Source organism: Danio rerio, chromosome 23 (genome assembly GCF_049306965.1).
Source record: "Danio rerio strain Tuebingen ecotype United States chromosome 23, GRCz12tu, whole genome shotgun sequence".
In the NCBI taxonomy this organism is placed as follows: domain Eukaryota; kingdom Metazoa; phylum Chordata; class Actinopteri; order Cypriniformes; family Danionidae; genus Danio; species Danio rerio.
Genome location: NC_133198.1, coordinates 31,894,605 through 31,918,453, shown reverse-complemented (window position 1 = coordinate 31,918,453; position 23,849 = coordinate 31,894,605). Strand labels below are relative to the sequence as shown.

The following is a 23,849-nucleotide window of genomic DNA, read 5'->3' as shown; positions in this document are numbered from 1 at the left end:
CTCTTTCACTTTTCAGAAATTCTGTCATTTTATCAAACCCATGAGAAATTAATACATTTTCAGAACACAAAGGAAGGTATTTAACCAAAACCTGAGAGATTTCCGTCAAACTCTGATGCCAAAAACATTAAAAATGTGTTTTAATCAAGGTAAATACAATACAAAAGGTCACAAATAAAAGCTTATTGTTTTTTAAAAAGTGTATCAGTTTCCATATTACTATAAAGTTTAATTTTTCCTTGAGATTTTAACTCATAATAGAACAGCAAATCATCATATTATCATATTATATTCGTTGGTTGTTTTAATATATCAGCACATACAGTACAAATACAATCTCACCTATACACTAGGAAAAAATAGGAAATATACAATCAAGCGAACATGATAATACAGTCCGGCTAGAAGCTAAAATATACACCATAGAATAGAAAAGCTGGAAAAAGTATTAATGTAATGCCAAAAAGGTGTCCATAGCTGCCAAAAGTCAGCTGGTTTTTGATGTATGTCATAGGTTTCTTGAGTGGAACTAGTGTACATACAGAAGGTACCTGAGGAGATGACCACAATAAAAGTGTACATTTCTTTGCCAGATAGACCAAGATTAAAAACAAATGTTTGGTGTGGGAGTCCAACATATTCTCTACTCCACCATATAACAAAATGTTATCGTAAAGAGTGCTTGTAGAAAATGATGCACTTTTTTTCCAAAAAGAGATGATTTTGTCACAATAAATCATCATATAATAATTTCTGAAGGATATTGTGACACTGAATACTGAAATAATGATGATAAAAATACAGCTTTAACGCACCGGAATATATTAAATTTGAAACTACATTCAATAAGAAAAAAGTTATTTAAAATTCCAATAATATTTCACAATTTAACTGTATTTTTAATCAAATAAATGCAGTTTTGGAATTGGCTTCTTTTAAAACATTTTTAAAAAACTCTTCCAAACTAGACTGGTACAGTAGTATATGATGAACACATTTCATTCTAGCATATATTGCTTGAGTTTTGGGTCAGCATACTTCTCAAAGCCTCTGAGATTTCATTATAAATACTTTCATTTTTTGGTTGTCTAACGGGTAGGAATGATGATTCATTTTGGATGAGCAAACCCTTTAAGTTCTGCAATGTGAGTATGGAAGAGTGAATTTATACCTGCTGCTAGTGATGTGCACCATTCACCCACCTGGCTGCAATTTGCTGCAATGCTCTGCAGCTGTTGCATGAGTAATAAAATACCTCATTGCTGGTTTCCTTTGGAACCTGCACACCACCTCCCCCACCTTATGAACTCTGCGTATCTGTTGTTTACAGAGATTCACCAGTAAGCAGGATGTGATAAGGCATTATAACATGCATAAGAAGAGGGACAACTCCCTGCAGCACGGATTCATGCGCTTCAGCCCTTTGGATGACTGTAGTGTGTACTACCATGGCTGTCATCTCAACGGCAAGAGTACCCACTACCACTGTATGCAGGTAAACCACAGCAAAATCCCCTAGCTTGCAAAAAAAAAAAAAAAAAAAGTGCACGATCACCTTCATACAGGAACATGCAAATATAAGTTCCTCTGCTAGTACAGGATTCGGGGACAAATAGTTTATTAAAGAAAACATGGTGATTGACGCACCATAGGGGAGTTTACCAAAAAGAAATCAAAATTACTGGCAGAATAGCACAAATGATCTATATCGACGTTAAAGTTCTTCCTCTTGGAGTCTATATGAGAACTTTTTTTGTTCATAGGATAGAATGTGTCAGAATCAATAAATAAAAAGGACCTAGATGAACAGCATGTGTCCCCATTGTCCTCTTTCTCCCTCACTCCTTAATTGGCATGGATCAAATTCAGTTAGATGTTTACATGAACTCAACACTTTTCACCTTTTAGTACCAAGTGGCAAGTTAAAGATTATTTCCCACCAGATCTGTTTAATTCTTTACATCTGCTTACTTTCAAGGTGTCACTTTTGAGCTGAACGCTTTGTCACGGAAGGCAACGGTGGCTCGTGACTTAAGATATATTCCCCCTCTCTCTTTTCCCTAACAGCGTGATTGTTATTAGACGTTTCAGGTCTTGTTTTAACAGCAGTGAGAACAGGCAGATGTTGGCACCCGTTCTCCTGATTTACGGAGAAAAAGCAGAGTGGCATTTTTTTCATTGTTTGCCTGAATATGGCCAAGTTGCACGGGTGAAAAGTGCCAGAGATGATATACAATTGCGGGTTTTAATTCAAACATTAGTTCACGTTTGTCTGCTGCCCAGAAGGCTCCTGAGCGCTGCTGTTGAGTAACATAGCCTTTCAAACCGAAGTGACAGTCTGCCCCCCCTTGACTCTCCCACTAAAACAGAGTCCTCTAATACACACTTAAAACCTTAAATGGAAGAAGGTTTCAACCACACACCACCTCACCATGCTGCTTTTGCGTGCCACATATCACAAATCACGCAGACACACAAAAAAGAGTAGTCCTGTCTTTTATCTCTTTGAAGCTGTTTTCATGAAACGCACACCTGTTTTTTCGGGTAAAGGCTTCGCGTTTCATATTTTATGCGTTGTTGTCTCAAGAGTACGTTTTTAACAAAGCTCAGATCTTGAGACAATGTTTCCTGTTCATTTTTTAGGTCACCCGTTTCTTTGCTCCCCACATTGAGTTCATCGCCAAACTGAGCTATTTTTGTGTCGCATCTCGAGTTGTTGTTTTTATGTCCCTGCAGACTACAAGAGCTCAAGCACCAAGCCACGCTTCTCATACTGAGCATTTTTCAACAAACTGAAACTCACACATGGTGTTTACTTCCAAGCCGTGCACACGCTTTGCCTCACGAAAGCGCTTTTTTATTTATTTCCTGTCTGTCAGGTGGCCTGCAACAAGGTGTACACAAGCACTTCTGATGTCATGACTCATGAGAACTTCCATAAGAAAAATGCACAGCTGATCAATGATGGCTTCCAGAGGTTTCGTGCCGTTGAAGATTGCGGGACGGTCGGGTGCCAGTTCTACGCACAGAAGACCACCCACTTCCACTGCAGGTATGATGGGCTTTGATTAAAAAAACAGTGATATTTTCATTAATGTTGTCACTTGGTGGGCGACACAGTGGCACAATGGGTAGCGCTGTCACCTCACAGCAAGAAGGTCGCTGGTTCGAACCTCAGCTGGGCCAGTTAGCATTTTTGTGTTGGAGTGGGTTTCCTCCGGGTGCTCCGGTTTCCCCCATAGTCCAAAGATATGTGGTATAGGTTAACTGAAAAAGCTAAGTTGGCCGTAGTGTATGTGTGGGTGTGACTGCAAGAGTGTATGGGTGTTTCCCAGCACAAGGCTGCAGCTGGAAGGGCATCCGCTGCGTAAAACACATGCTGGATAAGTTGGTAGTCCATTCCACTGTGGCTGATTAATAAAGGGACAACGCAGAAAAGAAAATGAATAAATGAATGGTTCGCTTGGCATCCAAACATTGGTGCACACCATCTATGAAATGGATCTACTTCTAAATAAAAGTGGATCTGGTGCACAGAAATATGAAGACATCTAGATGAACATAAAACTGGACACACCTCACAAGATGCAGCTATAAAAAGGACAGAATGCTCATAGAGATTGTTTACCCAAAATGAAAAATGAGCTCGTTATTTACTCTCCCTCATGTGGTTTTAAACCTTTATGAGATGTTTTTCTTCTGTTTAACACAAACAAAGATATTTTGAAGAATTCTGATTGCCGGCACCCATCAACTTCCATAATGGGGAAGAAAAGGACTGAGGATGTCAATGGGTGCCAGCTACCAGCAATTTTCAAAATGTCTTAGTTTGCATTGAACAGAAGAAATTAACTCAAGTAGGTGTTGAACAAGTGAAGAGTGAGTAAATGATGATATGATTGTCATGTTTGGGTGAATCATCCTGTAAACCTTTCTTTTTTTTTTCTCCATCTATTCTTAAGGAGATTTCAACTACTAATACAGACAAACAAATTTATTGTTTGGTTTATTGATTCAATAATTGATTGCTATTTTTTATCTGAAGGTTCTAAAAAATGTGAGTGCTAGGTGAAACAGGACTAAATTAAATCAAAACCAAAATAACTGCACTACAAGGCCAAATACTCCCTTAACTGCCCGCCTTAAATTTTGACCGTTATAAATAATGACTGTTAAAGTCATTCAAAGAAGGACTGTTTTAAATAATGGTTTACACACACGGCATTGTTGGTTTACAAAATAAGCAAACAAACATAATCCCAATGCACTACTACACTTGATTTTGGTTTTATTGTAAAAAAAAAAAAAAAAAAAAAAGTGTTAAATGAGAATCTGAAATATTTCATGGCATACTTCAAAAAATAAAGATGATTTAGTATTCAAATTTTTTTATTTTCAATATTTTTGTTAAATAAATTGGTCTTACTCTTCATATTTTCAGATTTTTCATAATATGCAGTATGCATATGTTTTAATTCCGGTACTTTTGCCATAAACCAACATATCAACCATTTGGTAGAGGTTGATATTTTAAAAATTACGGGGTGTGTTGAAAAAAAAATGCTTTGAGTGTGTTAACTAGCGACATTAAGAGTTAAGAAATGCAATCCAGACATTTTTTTTCTTGGTGGGGCAGTTGAAGGGTTAATGTGCCCAATTTATAGTGTAATCCTTCATCTTTTCACCTCTCAGGCGTCCAGGCTGTACCTTCACCTTCAAGAACAAGTGTGACATCGAGAAGCACAAGAGCTATCACATCAAAGACGATGCTTATGCCAAGGACGGCTTCAAGAAGTTTTACAAATACGAGGAGTGCAAGTATGAAGGCTGTGTCTACAGCAAGGCCACCAACCATTTCCACTGCATACGCCAAGGCTGCGGCTTCACCTTTACCTCCACCAGCCAGATGACCTCACACAAGCGCAAGCACGAGCGCCGCCACATTCGCTCCTCAGGCGTCCTTGGCCTCACTTCCTCCTTCCTGTTGCCCAAAGAGGAGCAGGATGAGTCCAGCAATGATGACCTCATGGACTACTCTGCCATCAGCAGCAAGAACTCTAGCTTAAGTGCTTCTCCGACGACCCAGCAATCCTCCACCATCCCGCATCTGCTCCCCACTCCCACCACCACCATGTGCTCCAGCCAGAGCGTCAAGCCCACCGCTGCTCTGCCTCCAGCTAGCCGCATTTCGACGCTGCTGTCCCAGGCCCTGCCCAGCAATGTACCCATGGCCCTGGCACTTTCTAACAGCGCACTGGCAGGTGCTTCCAATGCTTTCTTTCCCCTCATTCCCAGAATGCCCATGCCGCTCCCACCCTCTGCCGCTGGTCTAATCTCTGCTGCCACGTCTGTGGCCCACTCCATGCCCAGCGATTCTCTGCCCCAGACCTCAACTCCAACTGGGGACCTGGCTGCTGCTACTGTTGCTTCCACCCCAACTTCCTTCGCTGCGTCATCAATTATGGAGAAGATGTCAGCTAGCAAGGGTCTGATATCGCCCATGATGGCCCGACTGGCAGCCGCTGCCCTGAAGCCCTCCGGTAACCCTGATGCAGGTGAGTTTATTTCACTTATTATCAGCTTCAAATAAACTGTGTAGTGATTCCTGTTTGTTTTTCAATTTTAAGATGAGTCATTATTAGAGCCAGACAGAATCTGCAAACATTTTTTGTTATTTCTGCTAAGAATTTTGTGAAGAATCTACATATTTATGCAGAATTATTTTAGGAGTATCATTTTTAGCTGTTCAATAAACTTTTACAGATATAACAAAGTAATTTTACAGAGAAATTTTTAATAACAAATATTATTCCCACCCCTACACTTTAAACAAGGGTAGGGTTTTTCTCTATCTAAAAGAGAAAAAGAGTATCATAACTAAAAGCTTAATATATGAAATAAAAAAATACATTTTTATTTCATATTTACAATGCAAATCAAATTAGATTATTTGGTAAACAAAGCAAGTGTCCTATATAATATAAAAAAAGAAAATATTATGGTAACACTTTACAATAAGGTTCATTAGTTAATGCATTTACTAACATGAACTAATCATGAACAACACATGTACAGCATTTATTGATCATAATTGAACATTTACTGATGCATTATTAACATCCAAGTCCATGCTTGTTAACATTAGTTAATGCACCATGAGGTAACAAGAACTAACAATGAACTACTGTATTTTCATTAACTAACATTAACTATCATGAACAAATACAGTGGTAAATGTATTGTTCATTGTTTGTTCATATTAGTAAATGCATTAATTACATTAACTAATGAACCTTATTGTAAAGTGTGACCAATATTACTTTACAAACTCAAATTGTAAATAAATCATATAGACATTTTAATATTACTGTTATAATATCAAAATAATATTAGTGAAATTAATTTAAAACGGAATAAATATAAATTTACACACATTTACACAAGTAATACATAGACTAAATGATGGGCTTAAAATCTGCAGATTTCTGCTCGCACAGATTTTGTGTGGGCCTAGTCATTATTATTAATTATTCAAATAATTACATTTATTAAGTATAAAAACTGTAATATTAATTGAAGTTGATACAGATAAGCCTAGTTATTTGGCTAGTATTAAAATGCTATACAATTGTATCTGAATAAAATAGTAAAATGCAGGAGAAATCAATTTAAATGCCACAAGTGAATTTATGAAGATGTATTTTAAAATGTTTGCTGTTTTTAACAATCAACTTCATCTAACTTTAACTTTATCTTTTAGACTTTACTTTAGTGATACAGTAGAGGATTGGAAATGTAATGTAAATGTAACAAATATGTACACACAATCCAATCAAAAGTGACTAATAATGGAAAATTAAATAAATCTAGAAATCAGAAAAATCTATAAATATAAATCTATAAATTTTGGCCACTAATTAATATAGTATTAATGCTAATTAATTGCTTTTCAACCTTAAATTAACAGAAAAAGAAGAACTGTAAAATCTTCAGTTGAGAACACCTGTCTAAATATGTAGAACTGGCCTGTTATTTCACTACTGGTCAAAAGTTTGGGGTCAGTTTTTTTTTCATGTTTTTTTTTATCAAGGCATTATTAATTAAATCAAAAAGGTTAAATATTTATTTATTACCATTAACATTATTAATAATAATAATATTAATTATTATTATTATTATGATTAGAGTGATATCTGAAGCATCATGTGACTCTGAAGGCTGTAGTAATGAAGCTGAAAATGCATTATTAAAATCATTGAAATAAATGATTAAATTAAATATTAAACTAATTTTAAACTGTTATTTTATAGTGCAATAACATTTCACCATTTTACAATTTGTACTGCATTTTTGATGAAATAAATGCAGCTTTGGTGAGCAGAATAAGCTTATTTGAAACTTAAAATTGAAATTTAAAATTAAAAAAAAAAATTCTAATTTTAAATTTTAAAAATGCTACTGACCCCAAACTTTTGACCGGTAGTGCACATAGAACAGGCCAAAAAAATAAAAACTTACATTGTCAACATATCAGATTTCTCAGTGCTTTTAATCATGAGAGCATCAGTTCTTTGGGTCCATTTGTTCCTCTTTCTTCGCATTCACCCATCAGCAAGAGGGCACTTTCAGGTCATCTGCTCACAGACGCTACACAAATCTCTGATTTCAGGATTAGGGCAAAATATTAAAGGGCTGGTTTGCTGCTCTAGTCTTGTTATTGCAGCGATCATTGTCATGATACCCACAATCCATTAGCAGATAAGTGCTGAACTAGTGAGTGGGCTCTGTAAAGCTGCCTCTAATAGCATTCTCAGGAGGATCCCAGGGCCTGTGTTCTACATGCTTCCTCATCACCGGCCTCTTATCTGAGCGTGCACTCGTTCCAACCAAATGGAGCCTGAATAATATTAAGTTGAGAAATTGGAGGTACAAAGCAGCTTTTTATATGCACTCTGATATAGAGGAAGAAATATCAGAAACTGTTGAAGCAGAAATGACTCAGCGCTCCAGAGAGGGGGGATGCATGTGTGTGTGTGTGTGTGTGTGTGTGTGTGTGTGTGTGTGTGTGTGTGTTTGTATGTGTGTGTGTATAGATAAAAGCACTACTTGTTTCAGTATGAAAATACTGATGTGAAGTCTTTACTCTCCAGCTGTTTTTCTGGTAGTAAGTGAGTGGATTTCCTTGCAAAAGGAAAATACCGTAAAGGGTGTCATGATACTACATCAATTGGCATTTTTAGACCAGTAAGCAAGAGCTTTCTTGCAAAAGGTATAATGCTCCTGGTATAAATGCTCTTCTGAGTGCCTTTATTTGTGTAAAGTTTCAGGTGTGAGAAAAGATCGAGCATGTTGTTTCATGTGTACGCACCTTGCATTCAGTTTTGGTAAATTCAAGAAAAGTTGAGAAAAAAAATCCCCTACTCGGCAGAATTGAGACTGCAGATCATAATGTGGCATTGCTAATTTTACACGTTTGCTCAGAAAAGACGTGTGAACAGGACATTTGGGTAAAATATGAAGAGGATGTGGTCAGAGCACTGCGTTAGAAAAGAGAACGATGTTTACTGCGGCTATTTTCAAACAGCTTTGTTTTTTTTCGAACACTTTTTTTTTTTAATCAAGAGCTAGTTTGCAAACAAACACATTTCAGTCTTACTGTTCAACACAAGTCGCTTGCTAATTTGTTCAGGTGGCTTCATTTCCTTGTCGAATACTTCAGATTTTAAATCCATGCTCACCCCTAGTGTGTTTTGGAGGATCTTGAAATCTGAGGGGTTTGCTAATTAGACACCCAGTACAAATGATCTTTCATGAGTTCAGTAACTTTGTTGAGGTAATTACACAGTACAACATTATTCTTGGATAATTTCCAGCAAAAAAAAAAACAAAAAAACCCACAGCATCGTGAGCATGTGCACCCCCTCCTCGTTCTCTTAGATCATCGCCGATTTTTGTCATAGAAACTGCAACGCTGAAGGTTTAATGACTCTCTTCTCACGTGGTCGTTATTTAAACGTCCCTTGTTAAAGTCAGGCAGTTTATTCCTAGAAGAAATGCGAGAGAAAGACAGTGAGAGTCGTTTACAGACAGGCGGGGAGGTTCAAATCACTACGACATGCTTCTCACACATAAAGACCACAGATCTGAACGGATTGGAGGTGGACGAACTAGGCGCAAAGACAGGCGGTAATTAGTCAACTGAGCAGCAGAAGACTGAAAATAGGGCTGGAATAAGCTACCGACTTTATTAGAATGTGATGCGCCTTAAGCTGACACGTCGCAATGAGTCATTAGTTCACCTCCATAACCAACACACAGAGTCAAATCACACGCGTCAAGAAGGTTAGAGTGACACTATCAGATAAACTCATGCTTGTGACCTCAAGGATTGACTCTTTTTTTCTTTTCACATGGTTAAACGCCCTCTGAACTGAAGGCCAAGGGCAGGGTGGGTGCTAACTGTCAGGTTTCCTCAGCGGGCTCTCTTTCTTAAATAACATCCACCCCGACCTCGCAATCACTGCTGATGCACTCAGAGCTGTTTTTTAATAAAATACCACTTACTGGCTAGCAAAAGCCTGGCTTTCTCTGTATAGCCGGAGGACAAATTAATATTTCAATCATTTGGGGATTGGAGGAAAAGCCAGGTCGCATTCCCGTCAGCATCCCTCCCGCCTCCTCTCCACGTCGTCTGCATACCTATTTTGAAAATCCGATCGAGAGGTCACGCTATTTGAACCGATCTGATTGGCTGTCACCTCTAATCTGACGGACAAGCAGATGTTCCTTTTGGGCATGCTCGGTGGCGGCCGTCGCCAGGCCAACAAGGACAAGCGGCGACGGCAGGGAGGGGCGGGCAGTCTGAATCTGCCACTTTCCCTCAGCATTAGCATGCCTCTTAATGACCAGTTAAGAGGCAGGCCTGCAAATGAGTTGTGACAAGCGCTGCTGAAAACGGAGCCTTTTTCCCTCATTCCTGCTGCCTCTCAATCAACGTTTAAACGCCTTGACGGCCTGACATAATTCCGCAATAATTATCACTCCTGGTCTTCTCCTTGGCCAGGACAGAAGTCAGATTGGATCTCATCACAGTGGAATAATGCTGACCAACAATAACTTTGTCTCTCTCCTCAGGGATGGGGCAGGCAGGCCAGTTTAATCCGGTCGAGGTGAAGCAGGAGCCGGTGGACGGTGCAGCCTCGCAAGAGTCTATCCAGGAGCATAGCCTGGACTTGAGCAAGAAAGACCACAGGTACCCCCCCTCAGCTCATGCCCAAACCTGCCCCGCCGTGATTTATCTCTGGAATAATGCCGTATTGTGTTAATTAGTGTGAGTGCTCTTGTTAAAACCCCCTTCACAAGGTGGGTCCGTGGAGTGATCAAGGAGGACGAGATTTACACTCTCCCTCCTTCTCCCACCATGAGGCCTCCTTTGAGGAAATCCATCATACGAATGCAAAAATTCCCTCATAATGCGCTCTTTTCATAATGCGCGTCAAGTATGAGGCATGACATGTTTGCACATTCATTTAGATGAAAGTGTGTTTGCATAAACCCTAATTTCCAGCCTCCTTAGCCTTTTTTTGCTCATTCGTCGTCATTGTATATTCACAATCTGAGATAAATTATAATATTTACTGTTCTCATGCAAATCCCGCCTAAACACTGTTCATTTTGCGTCTTCTAGCGCTGAATCAAACGGACACCCTGCGCCGGGAAATACATCTCTTTTATCCTCACTTATGAATAAGGTAAGATTCATCCATCAAACGCTTTTCATCCCAAGACAAATTAGCAGGATGCAGAGGGGGCTGTTTGTTTTTTAATGTTTCACCGCTAATAGGATGAGTTTGTATCATTTAAATTTTCCAGCCATTTTTCATACAGTGTAATTTCAGCCCGCCGCTCGCAAATTAATATAATGAAGCAGGAGCCGGTTGCCACGGCAGATATATAGAGATGTTTGTTTTTTGATGAGCTGTTTTGAACTCTCTGCGCATTTTTTTTCATCGGCTTTCTTCTTTTTCTCCTCCATCTGCTCTATCTTTATTTATGGACTTTGTAAATTATTTGATTAAAAAGTCAGCGGCGTGGGGGAAAAAAAAGGCAACTGTCACCCTCATTTTTTAAAAAGACGAAATGGTGCCGAACAGATATTTAAATGTTGTGTGTTTTTGTGGGGATTAAAATGGACATTGTTTTAATCATACATCTTCTGTGACTGATATAGATGGTGCACATGTACCATTACCTTGATGATTTAAATAGAAAACTCGCTCTAGTTCTCCTGACAGCTTAGCTCAGCTTTCTCTCTCTTCCTGTCTCGCTTTCTCTCTCTCTCTCCGCTTCACTGAAACACACTGAAGCCTCAAACACAGAAAGTGTTGTAGAACTGTGTGATGAAACGTGCCTAAGCATGTGTTAATGTGTGCAGATGAATCCTGGTTTCTTCAACGCTCTGGATTTGAAGTCAGAGCTGGAGGGAGCTCAGGCAGCAGACGGCTCAGACGCAGCTCAGTATCTCAGTAGGGTAATGAAGAGGTCGAGCCCAGAGAAGCCCACTGAGCTGTGGAAAACCTACCTGCGCAGGTGCCTCAAATCATCTTGTGTCCCTACAGAATCCTTTCCAGCTTTAGCTTTACCTTGCCTTTTCCTTTTTTTAAAAGCACAGAACTAAGACTTTGTTTTACACTTGTGAGTTAAATTTAGATGGCTTTACTTTTTCTTTCTTTCTTTCTTTCTTTCTTTCTTTCTTTCTTTCGTTCTTACCTTCTTTCTTTCCTTCTTATTTTTTTTTTTTAATTATAATTAAAGAGTTGGTCTACTATAATATCATATTTTAAACTTTAGTTGATGTGTAATGTAGCTGTGTAAACATAAACAATATCTCTCAATGCAATACGCTCAAAGTTCAATACAAAGGGAGGCACTGGCTTCTACAGAGTTAGCTTGGCAAAACCTACAGCGAACAAGGTTGGGGACTACAAAAAAAATACATCCGGGCTAGTGAGATCACTAATGCTTCATATTACAAACGTTCACCACACGCACACACCCTGCGCAGTGAAGGGACGTGGCTAGAGGCGCTGTAATGTTATAGAAGAGAAAGCTAAAATGCTGTTCAATCGCTGCTATTTCCACAGAACTTCCTCTGTTTCTTTTTTTGGGCTTCGACACGACACAGAGAAGGGTTTACAATTTAATTTAATTATGTTTGAGAGAATTATGCAAAAAGATATAGCTCTAGCATTTGACAAAGGACAGCTTCCAGAATCTCTCTCAGTTTAGTGCTGGATTCGGCTAAAAACTCCTAAAAGAAGGAGCACCTAAGCCATAATAGATGAAGTTGCGGATTGTAAGTATATTTATTTGGTAAAATTGATCAATTAAATGCATAGTGTAGGGTTAATAGTATGTGGTAGCAAGGATGTAAACAAAGATTTAAACAAAAGGAAATGCTGTTTAGCACCATTAATTGAGCTACCAATTCATATTTAGCCATCAAACCCCTGTAAACACTTTCTGTGCATCCGCTTTCCCTGCTTTCTACATCTGAAATAACTAATAATGCTAAAATAATATCTTGCGAAAGATATTTGAATGTTTCATATTACTTACACATGCTTATTTAGAACATATGTGAAAGACACTTTTCAGATTTTATTTAGAGAGCAGGCATGAGGTTCAGGCTCAAGCTGATACGGCTAGCAGCTACTCTGGTTGACAGTATTTAAACAGCAGAGGCACAGCACGTGCAGTTAGAGGCATGAGGCTTTTCCTGGTGATGTGGAGCTGATTTGTGATTCACAGCACATTATGTTAGCTAACCAATCAGAGCCTCTTGAGGGCGGGTATATAATTGAAGTAATATATAAGAAGAAAAAAACACAATTTTCTACAAATGAAGCATGAGCACGCATTGCTTTGCAATTTATAAACACAACCAAGCCTTAACCAAGCCTTTTTACACTCTGAACCACCTCTTTAAAACCTTATAGTCATATAAATTCATATTTATTTTTCAGTTTCCTTTTGTTTTATATATTTACATTTACTTGCTGTTCAATCTTTGGAAGTATATTTCATCAAAGATAAAACTAAAGCAAACAAGTGAAAATAAATGTTCTATTTTAGCATTGAATTAGTCATGTGGATGCTGTTTTTTTACTGCCTTTTGTTTTATTCTTACTGTTTTTTTATATATATATATATATTTTAATTTCATCGAGTGTATTCTTTATCAAAGTAGTAGAATAATATAAAATAATGCTCATATTGCTGGATAATTTACGTGAGCTAAAACTAAAGTAAACATTTGCACACCTAAAATATACACGTACCTCTTATACATTATACAATGTAATTTTAAATCATGGGCATGTTATTAATGTCAGCCACTCTCCTCAGCATGCCCAAATAAATCCTCCATAACAGAAAATACAGCTGTATCTTGGCTCTACACCCTCTGTGTTTTGTTGAAGGGGGTGTCTGGTTTTTGTCGCCATCCTTCTTTATGATGTACCCTTTTGCTTGTCATTGCCATCCACAGTGTTTGTTCCCAGGTTGTTATGTGGAAAGAAAAGATTTATCCAGAGCATGTGATGTTATGTGCAGTATTTAGTTACAGAGCCCTAGCGCAATGTCCTGGCCAGAGACCTGCTGCTTTGGGCTTAGGCATATAATTCACCTAAAGAACCACTTTCCTGAAAGTCAGATGTTCATGAGCTAAATCGAGAACGCGTTTGAGAAACTGACCTTAATTTACCAGCAATACACATCTTGAACTTTCTCTCTTTCTCACATCTGTACAGGTATGACATTGATGATTTCTGTGAAGCCCATTGTGATTTCTTGCACAAGATCCATTTTCATTGCCTGGTGGAGGACTGTGGGGCTCTCTTCAGCACGGTGGACGGAGCCATCAAACACGCCAAGTGAGGAACATTACAATCAAACACGATGACGTTAAATCAAAGTTTTGAAATGTTAAAGTTCACACCAAAGCGTGCATACACACAATTTACATGATTATGATCTAGCTATGTTAATTTGCTGCTATGTTTGGCAGCATATCTAATGGGAGATGCACCTCTCTTTCATTAGCTTCCACTTCAGAGCCAACCTGAAGGTTAAATCGGAGCCCCCTTTCAACGAGAGCAAGGAATCCAACGATAGCGGACCTAATCAAATGTCTGCCCCTATTTCCATGGCCAAGACGCCCCCTGTGGAGGTGCCCAGTCTGGCTGTGTCAGGGGGCTACAGCTCGTCCCCTTCTTTCCAAGCCTGGAAACAGCTAGCCGGTTCGATCCCCCAACTTCCTGCCTCCATGCCCAGTATGCCAGCCACTTCCCCTCTAGCCACCACGTCGCTGGAAAATGCCAAGCCTCAGGTCAAGCCTGGCTTCCTGCAGTTTCAGGACAAGTGAGTAGACGATGTCATTCTTGTAAATTCATAATGCCGTGGTGGTGTGATTTGAATGGCTTGTCCTGCCTGTATTTCCATGTCTTCTGCGCAGTTTTAAATATCTGATGGACGTGTTGTCATGCTTATCTCCCACAGTGATCCTTGTCTGGCCACCGACTGCAAATACTCCAATAAGTTCCACTTCCACTGTCTGTTTGGAAATTGCAAATATGTGTGTAAGACATCAGGGAAGGCTGAGTCGCATTGCCTGGACCACATTAACCCCAACAACAACCTGGTGAATGTGCGAGACCAGTTCTCCTATTATTCTCTGCAATGCCTTTGTCCTAACCAGGTGAGCATCATTTTAACAAGAAATATCTTATGAAATAGTTATTGTTTTTTTATTTCTTATATAATTAGATTTTTTTAACCTCAATATTTTAATTTTCATGTTACCCAATGCCAGTAACTGAAGCTTTCTTTATATATAGATCATATACAGTAGGCATGTACAACAATAGTTGCAATAGGCCCATAGAAACCGCCACTATTCAGGCTGTACAAGCATGAGTTTGACAAAATTGTGATATATTATAAGATAGCATAAACATTTTAATAAAATAATACACTAATAATGAACATAATAATAATAATAATAATAACAATATGTACTATTATATATAATATGTAGCTTAAATTTACATTAGACAAAATACAATTTTTTTAATTTTCTTATTTTTATTTATTTATTTATTTATTTATTTATTTATTTATTTATTTATTTATTTATTCATTTATTCATTGTTCTGTCATTTATTTTCAATATAAAATAATACTTATGTTTAAATGCCATACACTTTTTTCACTTATTTTTAAGTCCAAAGAGAAATGGACTATTGTTTGTTTTTTATTATTATTTTGTGCTGTATTTGGTTACTGACCGGCAATAATTGAAGTTTATTTATAAACTAATTTCTAGAGGATCACATCTTTATGATTGACACGGCTGGCTCCGAGTCAAGCTAATGTACGAACCACCAATCAGACGATTCCTAACTCAGTATAAATAACCAAAAGCATCTTACCTTAGTCATCTTCGTCTTGAAGAATCCCCCCTTCCGCCCCCTCTCCTCCTCTTTTACCTCTATAGAACAGCATGGCAGCCCAGTGGCTAGCACTGTTGCCTCACAGCAAGAATGCCTCCAGTTCGGGTCTCTACCCGGCTAGTTGGCATTTCTGTGTGGAGTACATGTTTTCCCCGTGCTCGTGTGGGTTTTCCCCAGGTCCTCCGGTTTCCTCCCACAGTCTAAAACATGAGACATAAGTAAATTGACTAAACCAAATCTGCACCATAGTAAAATTTCGAACAAGAGGGACCCCTGGGCTCGAGGATCTCATAAGCTCAGAGCTCTCTCCTGGGACAGCATGCCAAACAAACTGTGAACTCCTAAAATAACACTTTAAAATATAGTTTTTAAAAAATAGTTTTCATGTGATTTACTAAACTAGTAGTGTTTTGAAATGACTGAATGCATAATAATCATGATAACCGTGAAACTGACTATTCCTCAGAATATAATTGTACAACCAAACTCTATAATCATTGCATCCTTACCACTAAAACCACTTTACACCGTGGCAACTCCATTTGCATTGACATGACTTTATCTCAGTAAAACTGCTTTTATAAACAGTGAACACAAATGCCTAGGTACATATTCATTTCTCCACAACAAACAAGCAAACAAAAAAGCACCTCAGAGACCCCGAAGCTGTATAAAATAAACAAGTTTTGCTTTTCATCAAAAATTCCATCATTAATAGAAAAAAGCCCTCCCTTCCCAACAACTTGCATTTGGAGCAAAACCTGTTTAAATGAATTCATTTATGCGTCCCATCCCCAGTTCTCGGCGCTCCCCCCTCCTCTCAGGAGCAGAGTGGGTTCTGTTTATGTGCTCCTGGGGGAACTGCCTCTCTGGAAACAGATGGTGGTGCAGAAACAGGTTACATTGCGGAGGACACACACATGCACACATACGCAGCTTAATGAATTGATAAAAGAGCAGTTTTAGAAATAGATGAATCGCCAAATGAACTAATTGCCGTGTTGTTAATGGGGTCAGCGGTTACAGCGTGAACCTAAAGTTCAGATTCCGCTGGTCAGCGAGGGCCGGGGTCCTGTCACATGCTTGCAGAAAGAACGAAGAAAAGGATTTAATGAGCAGACGTAACCTACTTCTTCCCTTTGGTACCCTGAGTAATGACTAACTAACTGACAAATGATCAGACCCCATTTTGGTTCAAAAGACGGTCGGTTTTGAAACACTCGTAAATTAATGTAATATCTCATAATTGGGTTGTGAATTAGCGGTGGGAATGTGAACCATGAAGACATGGAGTGTTTGTACAAGATCTGAGTTGTGTTTATTTGTGGTTTTCTGCAGCACTGTGAGTTTCGCATGAGGGGCCATTATCATTGTCTGAGACCCGGCTGTTATTTTGTCACCAATATCACCACCAAACTGCCCTGGCACATCAAGAAGCATGAGAAAGCAGAGAGGCGTGCCGCCAACGGCTTCAAATACTTTACCAAAAGAGAAGAATGTGGCAGACATGGTAAGAACCAGCTTTTCTTGTATTAAAAGAAGCATCTAGAACAAAAAACAACTTGGTAAAGGTTAAAATGTACATGCTTGTTTGTCAGAATTCATTGCACATCTCTTCAAATAAAAAAAAAAATAGTTTGTAAAAATCTGAAATAAAAATAAGTAAAATCACTTTATAGGTTTTAGGAAACTGACATATTTGAGGTGATACTTTAATGTACCTACAACTATAAAATACTGTAGTCATGAACACTCACTGGCCACTTTATTAGGTACAATACCGGGTTGGACACCCTTTTGCCTTCAGAACTGCCTTAATCTGTTAGCCAGCACTCACTTTTGGGGATTTACATCGACCTTAATTTAAATAGTAACAGTTCTTGACCCTAGTGAACTACAAACAAAAATTAGGTATCATTAGAAAGAAGACCAGTGGCGCAGTAGATAGTGCTGTCGCCTCACAGCAAGAAGGTCGCTGGGTCGCTGGTTCGAACCTCGGCTCAGTTGGCGTTTCTGTGTGGAGTTTCCATGTTCTCCCTGCCTTCGCGTGGGTTTCCTCTGGGTGCTCCGGTTTCCCCCACAGTCCAAAGACATGCTGTACAGGTGAATTGGGTAGGCTAAATTGTCCATAGTGTATGAGTGTGTGTGTGTGAGATTGAGTTTGTGGATGTTTCCCAGAGATGGGTTGTGGCAGGAAGGGCATCCGCTGCGTAAAAACTTGCTGGATAAGTTGGCGGTTCATTCCGCTGTTGCGACCCCGGATTAATAAAGGGACTAAGCCAACAAGAAAATAAATGAATGAATAGAAAGAAGACATCTATGCCTTTGTGGCATAGATTCAACAAGATACTTAGAGATTTTGGTTCATATTGACATGATAGCATCATGCAATATCCCCCACACCATTACACCACCACCACCAGCCTAAACTGTTGATACAAGGCAGGATGGAGCCATGTTTTCATGTTGTTGATGCCAAATTCTGACCCTACTATCGGAATGTCACGAATCATCACACCAGCCAACATTTTTCAAATCTTTTATTGTCCAATTTTGTTTAGCCTGTGCGAATTGTTGCTTCAGTTTCCTGTTTTTAGCTAAAGAAGTGGCACCCAGTGTGGTCTTCTGCTGCTGTAGCTCATCTGCTTCAAGGTTTTAAGTGTTGTGTGTTCAGAAAGGCTCTTCTACAAGAGTCACTTAAATCACCTTTCTTCCCCATTTTGATGCCCGGTTCGGACCGCAGCAAATCGTCTTGACCTTGTCTACATGCACTAAGTTGCTTCCATGATATTGGTTGAATAAAAATTTGCGCAAACAAGCAGTTGGACAGTGTACCTAATAAAGTGGCTGGTGAGTGTATGTGGATAGTATTTTCTTTTTTTTTGTCCTGTGGATTTACCTAGCCAAAAAAAAAAAAAAACATTCAATGCTACACTGTTTGCTTTATGTCACTAAAATACCATGATGTGAATCAAAAGGCATGAAGTAATGCAAAACAAGATGCATCAATTGCATGACAGGGTAGTATCTATTACAAATGTATGTTGTTATCTTTATTAGCGCTGGCAAACAATAAACGTATATATTTGAGAAAATGCTCCCCTTTTATGAGCAAGAACCTTTGGATCTCTTCGTTGTTTCTCATTTTTAATAATGCAAAACATAAACATTTTGATGTTCTGTTAATTCCTACATAGAAGAACCAGGTCCTGGCTCCCCTCTCAGCAGTAATAGGCCTGTTTTAATTTTTGAGGTGAACTGTTCCTTTAATCCACCTCAGCCTTTTTGGAAATCTGATTTTCTTTATTCAATGTGGTGTGCAAAGTCATTTATTGAATTCAGCACTATGAGAATCTTACAAATGGTACGTGCCTCAGTCGCCCACACTCCTCATTGTCTCAATCACTGTTCACATTAGTTACTCGTGTTTCCAAACACTCACTGTTCATATCTGCTCTCCCACGTTAGACTGTTAGTAATGCAGCTGGAGGGATCAGAGATGGTGTGAAAACAGAGCTGATGTAACTGTAAATTTATATCGATGCCATCACCTGCTATGAAAACACTTTTTCCATTGGCTCTGACTACAGGGGAAGTGGCAATCTGCTGGTTGAGTCGCTAATTCTCACACTGTTCGCAGCACAACATACAGTACAGGGCATGACACGGCCGCGCTTCACTTATTCACTGAATTCTGAGGCCATTTCTGAGAAGCTCTTATCTCATTACAATCTGTGCATTGATATTTTGTCAATTGAGCGGTTTACAATGAAAACAGAGTCAGTGTGCTAGCGGGCGTTCATGTTTTGCAGAACAAACACGTTTGGTGGAATTAAAGACGGCCCCAACTCATTGTAAAACTGGGGACGTTTTATTTATATTACAGAAAACAGGCTGAGAAAAATGGTGTCTGCCTTTTTGTCATACATTAATACTTCAGTATTTATAGTAGGCAATCAAACAGAGGTTGTTTTCTTGGGTATATTTAACCTGTCAGGAATGAGCAATTACATATGTTTGTTAATTACCGTGCCTGTCGAGCTCAGTCTGTTTGTGTTGCTCTTTTTCAAGCCTCGATCATCATCACAAGCAGGCCGATTAAAAGTTTGTATTTTTTTCCTCCTGCTCCCCTCCCCTTAAAGGGAGAGTTCACCTCAAAAACTGCACGCTTATTTTTTCAACCAAGCGTCTTTGTTTGTTGCTTTGGTAATCTAAAGGTGATGTGTGGCAAAATGTCAAACCTGCTGGCATAAAGAGATTTTAAAAAGCAATATAAACACTTCATATCTCTTTTACAGTATTTATACAATTGATTCTGATCGGTGAGTCATGACATTCCAATGTATGTTTTTATGAGATAACAACCGCTAAAACTAATAACACAGGCTCATCTTAACCATCAGTGAATATGTTTATATTTAATGCTTGTCTGTCACAGCCCTTTCTTTGTCTGTTTTCTGCCATCTTATGAATGAATAATAACAAAGTCCCTTTAAGGAAAGTAATTTCACTCGGCGCCCATCTTTGAAATGCCTCTCGGGCTGTATGCTCAGGCATTCAGTCTTAATGGGGAAATATCATATTCTTCAAAACCGTTTGCCAAGCCTATGATTACATTACATATTTGGAACCACCAATAAACTTAAACAACAGCTATCTCATAAGTTTAGTCTAAATGTCCGAATTAAACAAAATCTGCATATTTTTAGGTTGCCCATGCTAATTCGCATGTGCACACAAAAGGAACGAGATCACGACACCAACCTCACTTATGGCCGTTCTACGTATTATCATCCTTCGGATAATGATCGCCTGATCGTGCTGGTCTTCTAAATTAAATAACAACTTAGTCTTGATGTCGAATCTCTTATAGAAATAACAGTGACTCTTTATTTACAAGTTTTTGGGGGTTAGTAGTTGCTGTAATGTGATGTGCATTTGACAGGATGGACTGTACCTCGCGTTTATTTTATACAGATTACATAACCAAAAAACATTTGTTTTCGAGTGCGCTTTATTTAAAATGACAGATTTCAAGCTTTATTCTGATGTATTTTTTATGTCTGTGAAGCAAGTATTTGTTGACTAGCAAACTGTCAAAAAAAGCACACATCTGGTCCGAGTTTCTCTATGGAGAAATGTTAGTCTATAGCAATCGATGATTGGCTCCTGTACTAGTAGGCGGGGCTTCACTCGTCATATTTACCGTTACACATTTCCCTAATCAAAACTATACGAGTGTCATGTCTTGTGTATTCTATAGTGTTTGATAATAAGTAGGTTAGTGTATGCTCCATTCAGTCATTTTTATTTCTGTCAACTTTGCATTTAATTAAAGAATTAATCAAATATTATGATTCAGAACAATGTTCTGTGTCTAATTATTATGTTTTGTGGCAAGTAGCCGCCACGTAATAAATGGGATAAAGTACATCCAAGCCTTTTTGGTGTCCTTTAGTTGCGCCAGGCTGCCGAACAAGCCTGTAAGGCTTTATTCTGCGATAACAACCACCTAGATTTACTTTACCACTTACAAAACAGCTTACAATATGCTAAATAAACACAGATTTGAGTAAGTGATGACAGAATATTCATTTGGGGTGAAATTTTCCTTTAAGTCAGGTACAACAACAAAAACAGTAATTGATGAGTGGAAGGAATTACAAGAGTCCACAGAGTATAAGGTCTCTCTAGCTGCATTGTTAGCGTATAAACCAGCAACATATGACAAAAGCAAGCCTTAGAGTCATAAAGAATTGATGGTTCAGCTGGACTGGGGAAGTGGTCTCCATGGCAGCAACATTAAACAGAACACTGGCGATGAGGTTACCAGGATCTGGTGGCACAAGAGCCCTGATATTTCAGCATGTGCTCATATTTACTCAACTCTGCCTTTTTAGAGGATATCACCCTTGTGTACAAAAGCAATCTGACAACAGGCGGTTTGTTGCACGGCACCACAAGTGCCATGGTAACGAACAAGCCAGCACCTGCCCTGAATGCTACTCTTTCAATTATTCCAGCACGCATTATTCACAATAAAATTATTACGAGCACCCTAGAATATTTGATTAGTGCGCAGAGGCAGTCTTTAAATTTGAAAACATATAGCAATTAAAATCTGTAGGGCCCTTTGTGTGGGGAGAAAAAAAAAATAATGAAAAAAGCAAAAGGACAGGCGTGAGGGGGAGGAAATACAGCAGCAACAGATAGGTCGTGAAAAATGAATTTAATATGGAAATAATTGTGTGTTTTCTTTGGTTTGCAGGGTTGTGCATTATTGCTTCTCCAAATGCAGAATGTATTTATGTAAATTCCAAATTGAATAAAAGATGTCATTGTAATAAAAGAGCACCACAGGTCTAATCTTCAAAAGGTTCGACTTTCCCAGTGTGACACTGGACTCATCTGCTCTGTCTCTCCACATTATGCAGGCGCGGGACGGAAGCACAATGTCCTCATTACCTCGTTGAGAATCCATGATATATGTTGTCCCTGAAACCCAGGCGTGATGAAGATGGTCTTTGCTCAAGTTAATTTTGTCGCTCGTCTCTTGCAGGGTGCAAATACAACCAAGTTAACAGCCATTTCCATTGTATCCGTGAGGGCTGTCAGTTCTCCTTCCTGCTCAAGCATCAGATGACCTCCCATGCCCGCAAACACATGCGGAGGATGCTGGGTAAAAACTTCGACAGAGTTCCTTCCCAGGTACTAAGAATCTCAATCATGCTCCTGTCAGGAATGAGCCATTAGCACATTTGTAATGTGAATGTAACTTCTACCCTCAAATAATAAACATTTTTCAAGCATATTTCTAATGTTCTTAAGTCAATGTTAGTCTAAATGGATGATTTGATATGCTTTACTTTAGGTGGTCTCTCATGCCCACCAACCAGAAGAGATGCAACGCATGGCCAGTCTAGCTTCATCTGGCATGGTAGGCAGCCACCATAATATGAACCCCAACTTCTCCAACATGATGGAGGACAACGATGACTACATGGATTATACTGCTGGAGGTAGCCCACTGGGCCTCTCCTCAGAATCCTCCAACCAAGACCGCAGTTGTACCAGCACCCCCGTAGGAAACGACAGTTCGCCAGCAGGTGAGTTGACCTCAGCAACAAGAAAATATCATGGCAGTTTTAGAATGAAATGGTTGACAAAATATGAGTGACTAAATGAACCACAGGCCAATGTCATTTTTTTTTCTTGTACTTTATTTTGATGTAGGTGCACGCACCTAAGAAAGGGTTAAGGCTCGGTTCAGGGGATGGTTTAAGGGACTAGTACCTTGTTATTATCTAGTTTATGTGATGACAATGACAGGGCTGTAAAATAACATGCTACTTACATATTTTATGGGTGTCCTGCAAACAGCCCAAAACTCCATAAACAGCACAAAAAACATGTTTTAAGATAATCGAAAACTTCAGTCATTGTCTATGGAGGGTGGGTTTTTGAGAGAGCTTGTGTGGGTGAAAGAAAGGGTGAATAAAAACTTACAACAGCAATGCTATCAGCACCTTCAAATCTGGGTCTTTGCTCTTTGAATCTGAGCTTTCTTTCATTTAATTGGTTTTTATGGTTTCACTGTTTGATTTCAAATGTTATCTTCCATTCTCATCACTGTTGCTTTTGGCTGTTGTCTGACTTTGGTTACCATTTGGCTTTCATTATTTCATTACTTGATCTCTTCCTTTTTACCTCCCCACCCTTGTGTCTTGTACCTTCCTGTCTCTCTGTTACCATCCTTCTTTGGCACCATGTCTCTGTAGGACCAGGCTGTCAGGTCCCTGCCCCTGCCACTACTACCTCTGCTGACTCTCCTCCTTCTCAATCTGCACCTCCTCCTCCTCCACCTTCTCTTCCACCTCCTCATCAGCCTGCGCTCCAGAGTCAACCTCCATCTCTCTCCTCGGCTCTTCTCCGGCCACCACTCCCCTCGCTCCCATATCTCCTCTCCCCATCCTGTCTGTCATACTCTCTGCTCAGCGCCTCTCTTGGAGCCACTAGGAGTGTTGTCATGCCAACCAACACAACAGCTTTCAGCCCCATCATTCCTACTTCGTCTTCGGTTAAAAATGACGTCCCTATAGTACAGGACGCTGCAGGTACCTATCCCGTCTCCACCCGAACACTGCAGCTTTAAAGTACCAGTAGTTTGGGTTAGGGCTAGCTATTACAAAAGGCATTTGTTTAAAAAGCATTAGCTGTTTACAACTCTTTAACTTTTTACAGACTGCAGTGGTGCCTTTAGTCTTGTGTAGTACATTGCACACCTGCTGTTAAGTCTACTGTCTAAAATGCTGTCCATTAGAAGCCTGCTGTAAAAAG

General features: G+C 39.1%; 1 protein-coding gene across 49 annotated transcripts in view; it reads left to right on the top strand.

The window, feature by feature from the left end:
* Window positions 1-23,849, top strand: part of casz1 (castor zinc finger 1) — a 325,550-nt gene that overhangs the window by 297,390 nt on the left and 4,311 nt on the right. For 26 of the 49 annotated variants that reach the window (XM_073939087.1, XM_073939094.1, XM_068216916.2 and 23 more), the window contains 13 exons: window positions 1,331-1,495; window positions 2,880-3,052; window positions 4,693-5,555; window positions 10,135-10,252; window positions 10,688-10,751; window positions 11,435-11,589; window positions 13,812-13,934; window positions 14,104-14,421; window positions 14,560-14,758; window positions 16,851-17,022; window positions 22,072-22,220; window positions 22,384-22,618; window positions 23,291-23,626. In XM_073939087.1, the coding sequence (XP_073795188.1) occupies window positions 1,331-1,495; window positions 2,880-3,052; window positions 4,693-5,555; window positions 10,135-10,252; window positions 10,688-10,751; window positions 11,435-11,589; window positions 13,812-13,934; window positions 14,104-14,421; window positions 14,560-14,758; window positions 16,851-17,022; window positions 22,072-22,220; window positions 22,384-22,618; window positions 23,291-23,626 (3,070 nt within the window). Of the gene's footprint in view, window positions 1-1,330; window positions 1,496-2,879; window positions 3,053-4,692; window positions 5,664-7,470; window positions 8,878-10,134; window positions 10,253-10,687; window positions 10,752-11,434; window positions 11,590-13,811; window positions 13,935-14,103; window positions 14,426-14,559; window positions 14,759-16,850; window positions 17,023-22,071; window positions 22,221-22,383; window positions 22,619-23,290; window positions 23,627-23,849 lie in introns of those variants that run through there. The other 23 variants (XM_073939115.1, XM_073939106.1, XM_073939116.1 and 20 more) reach the window with 3 other exon arrangements.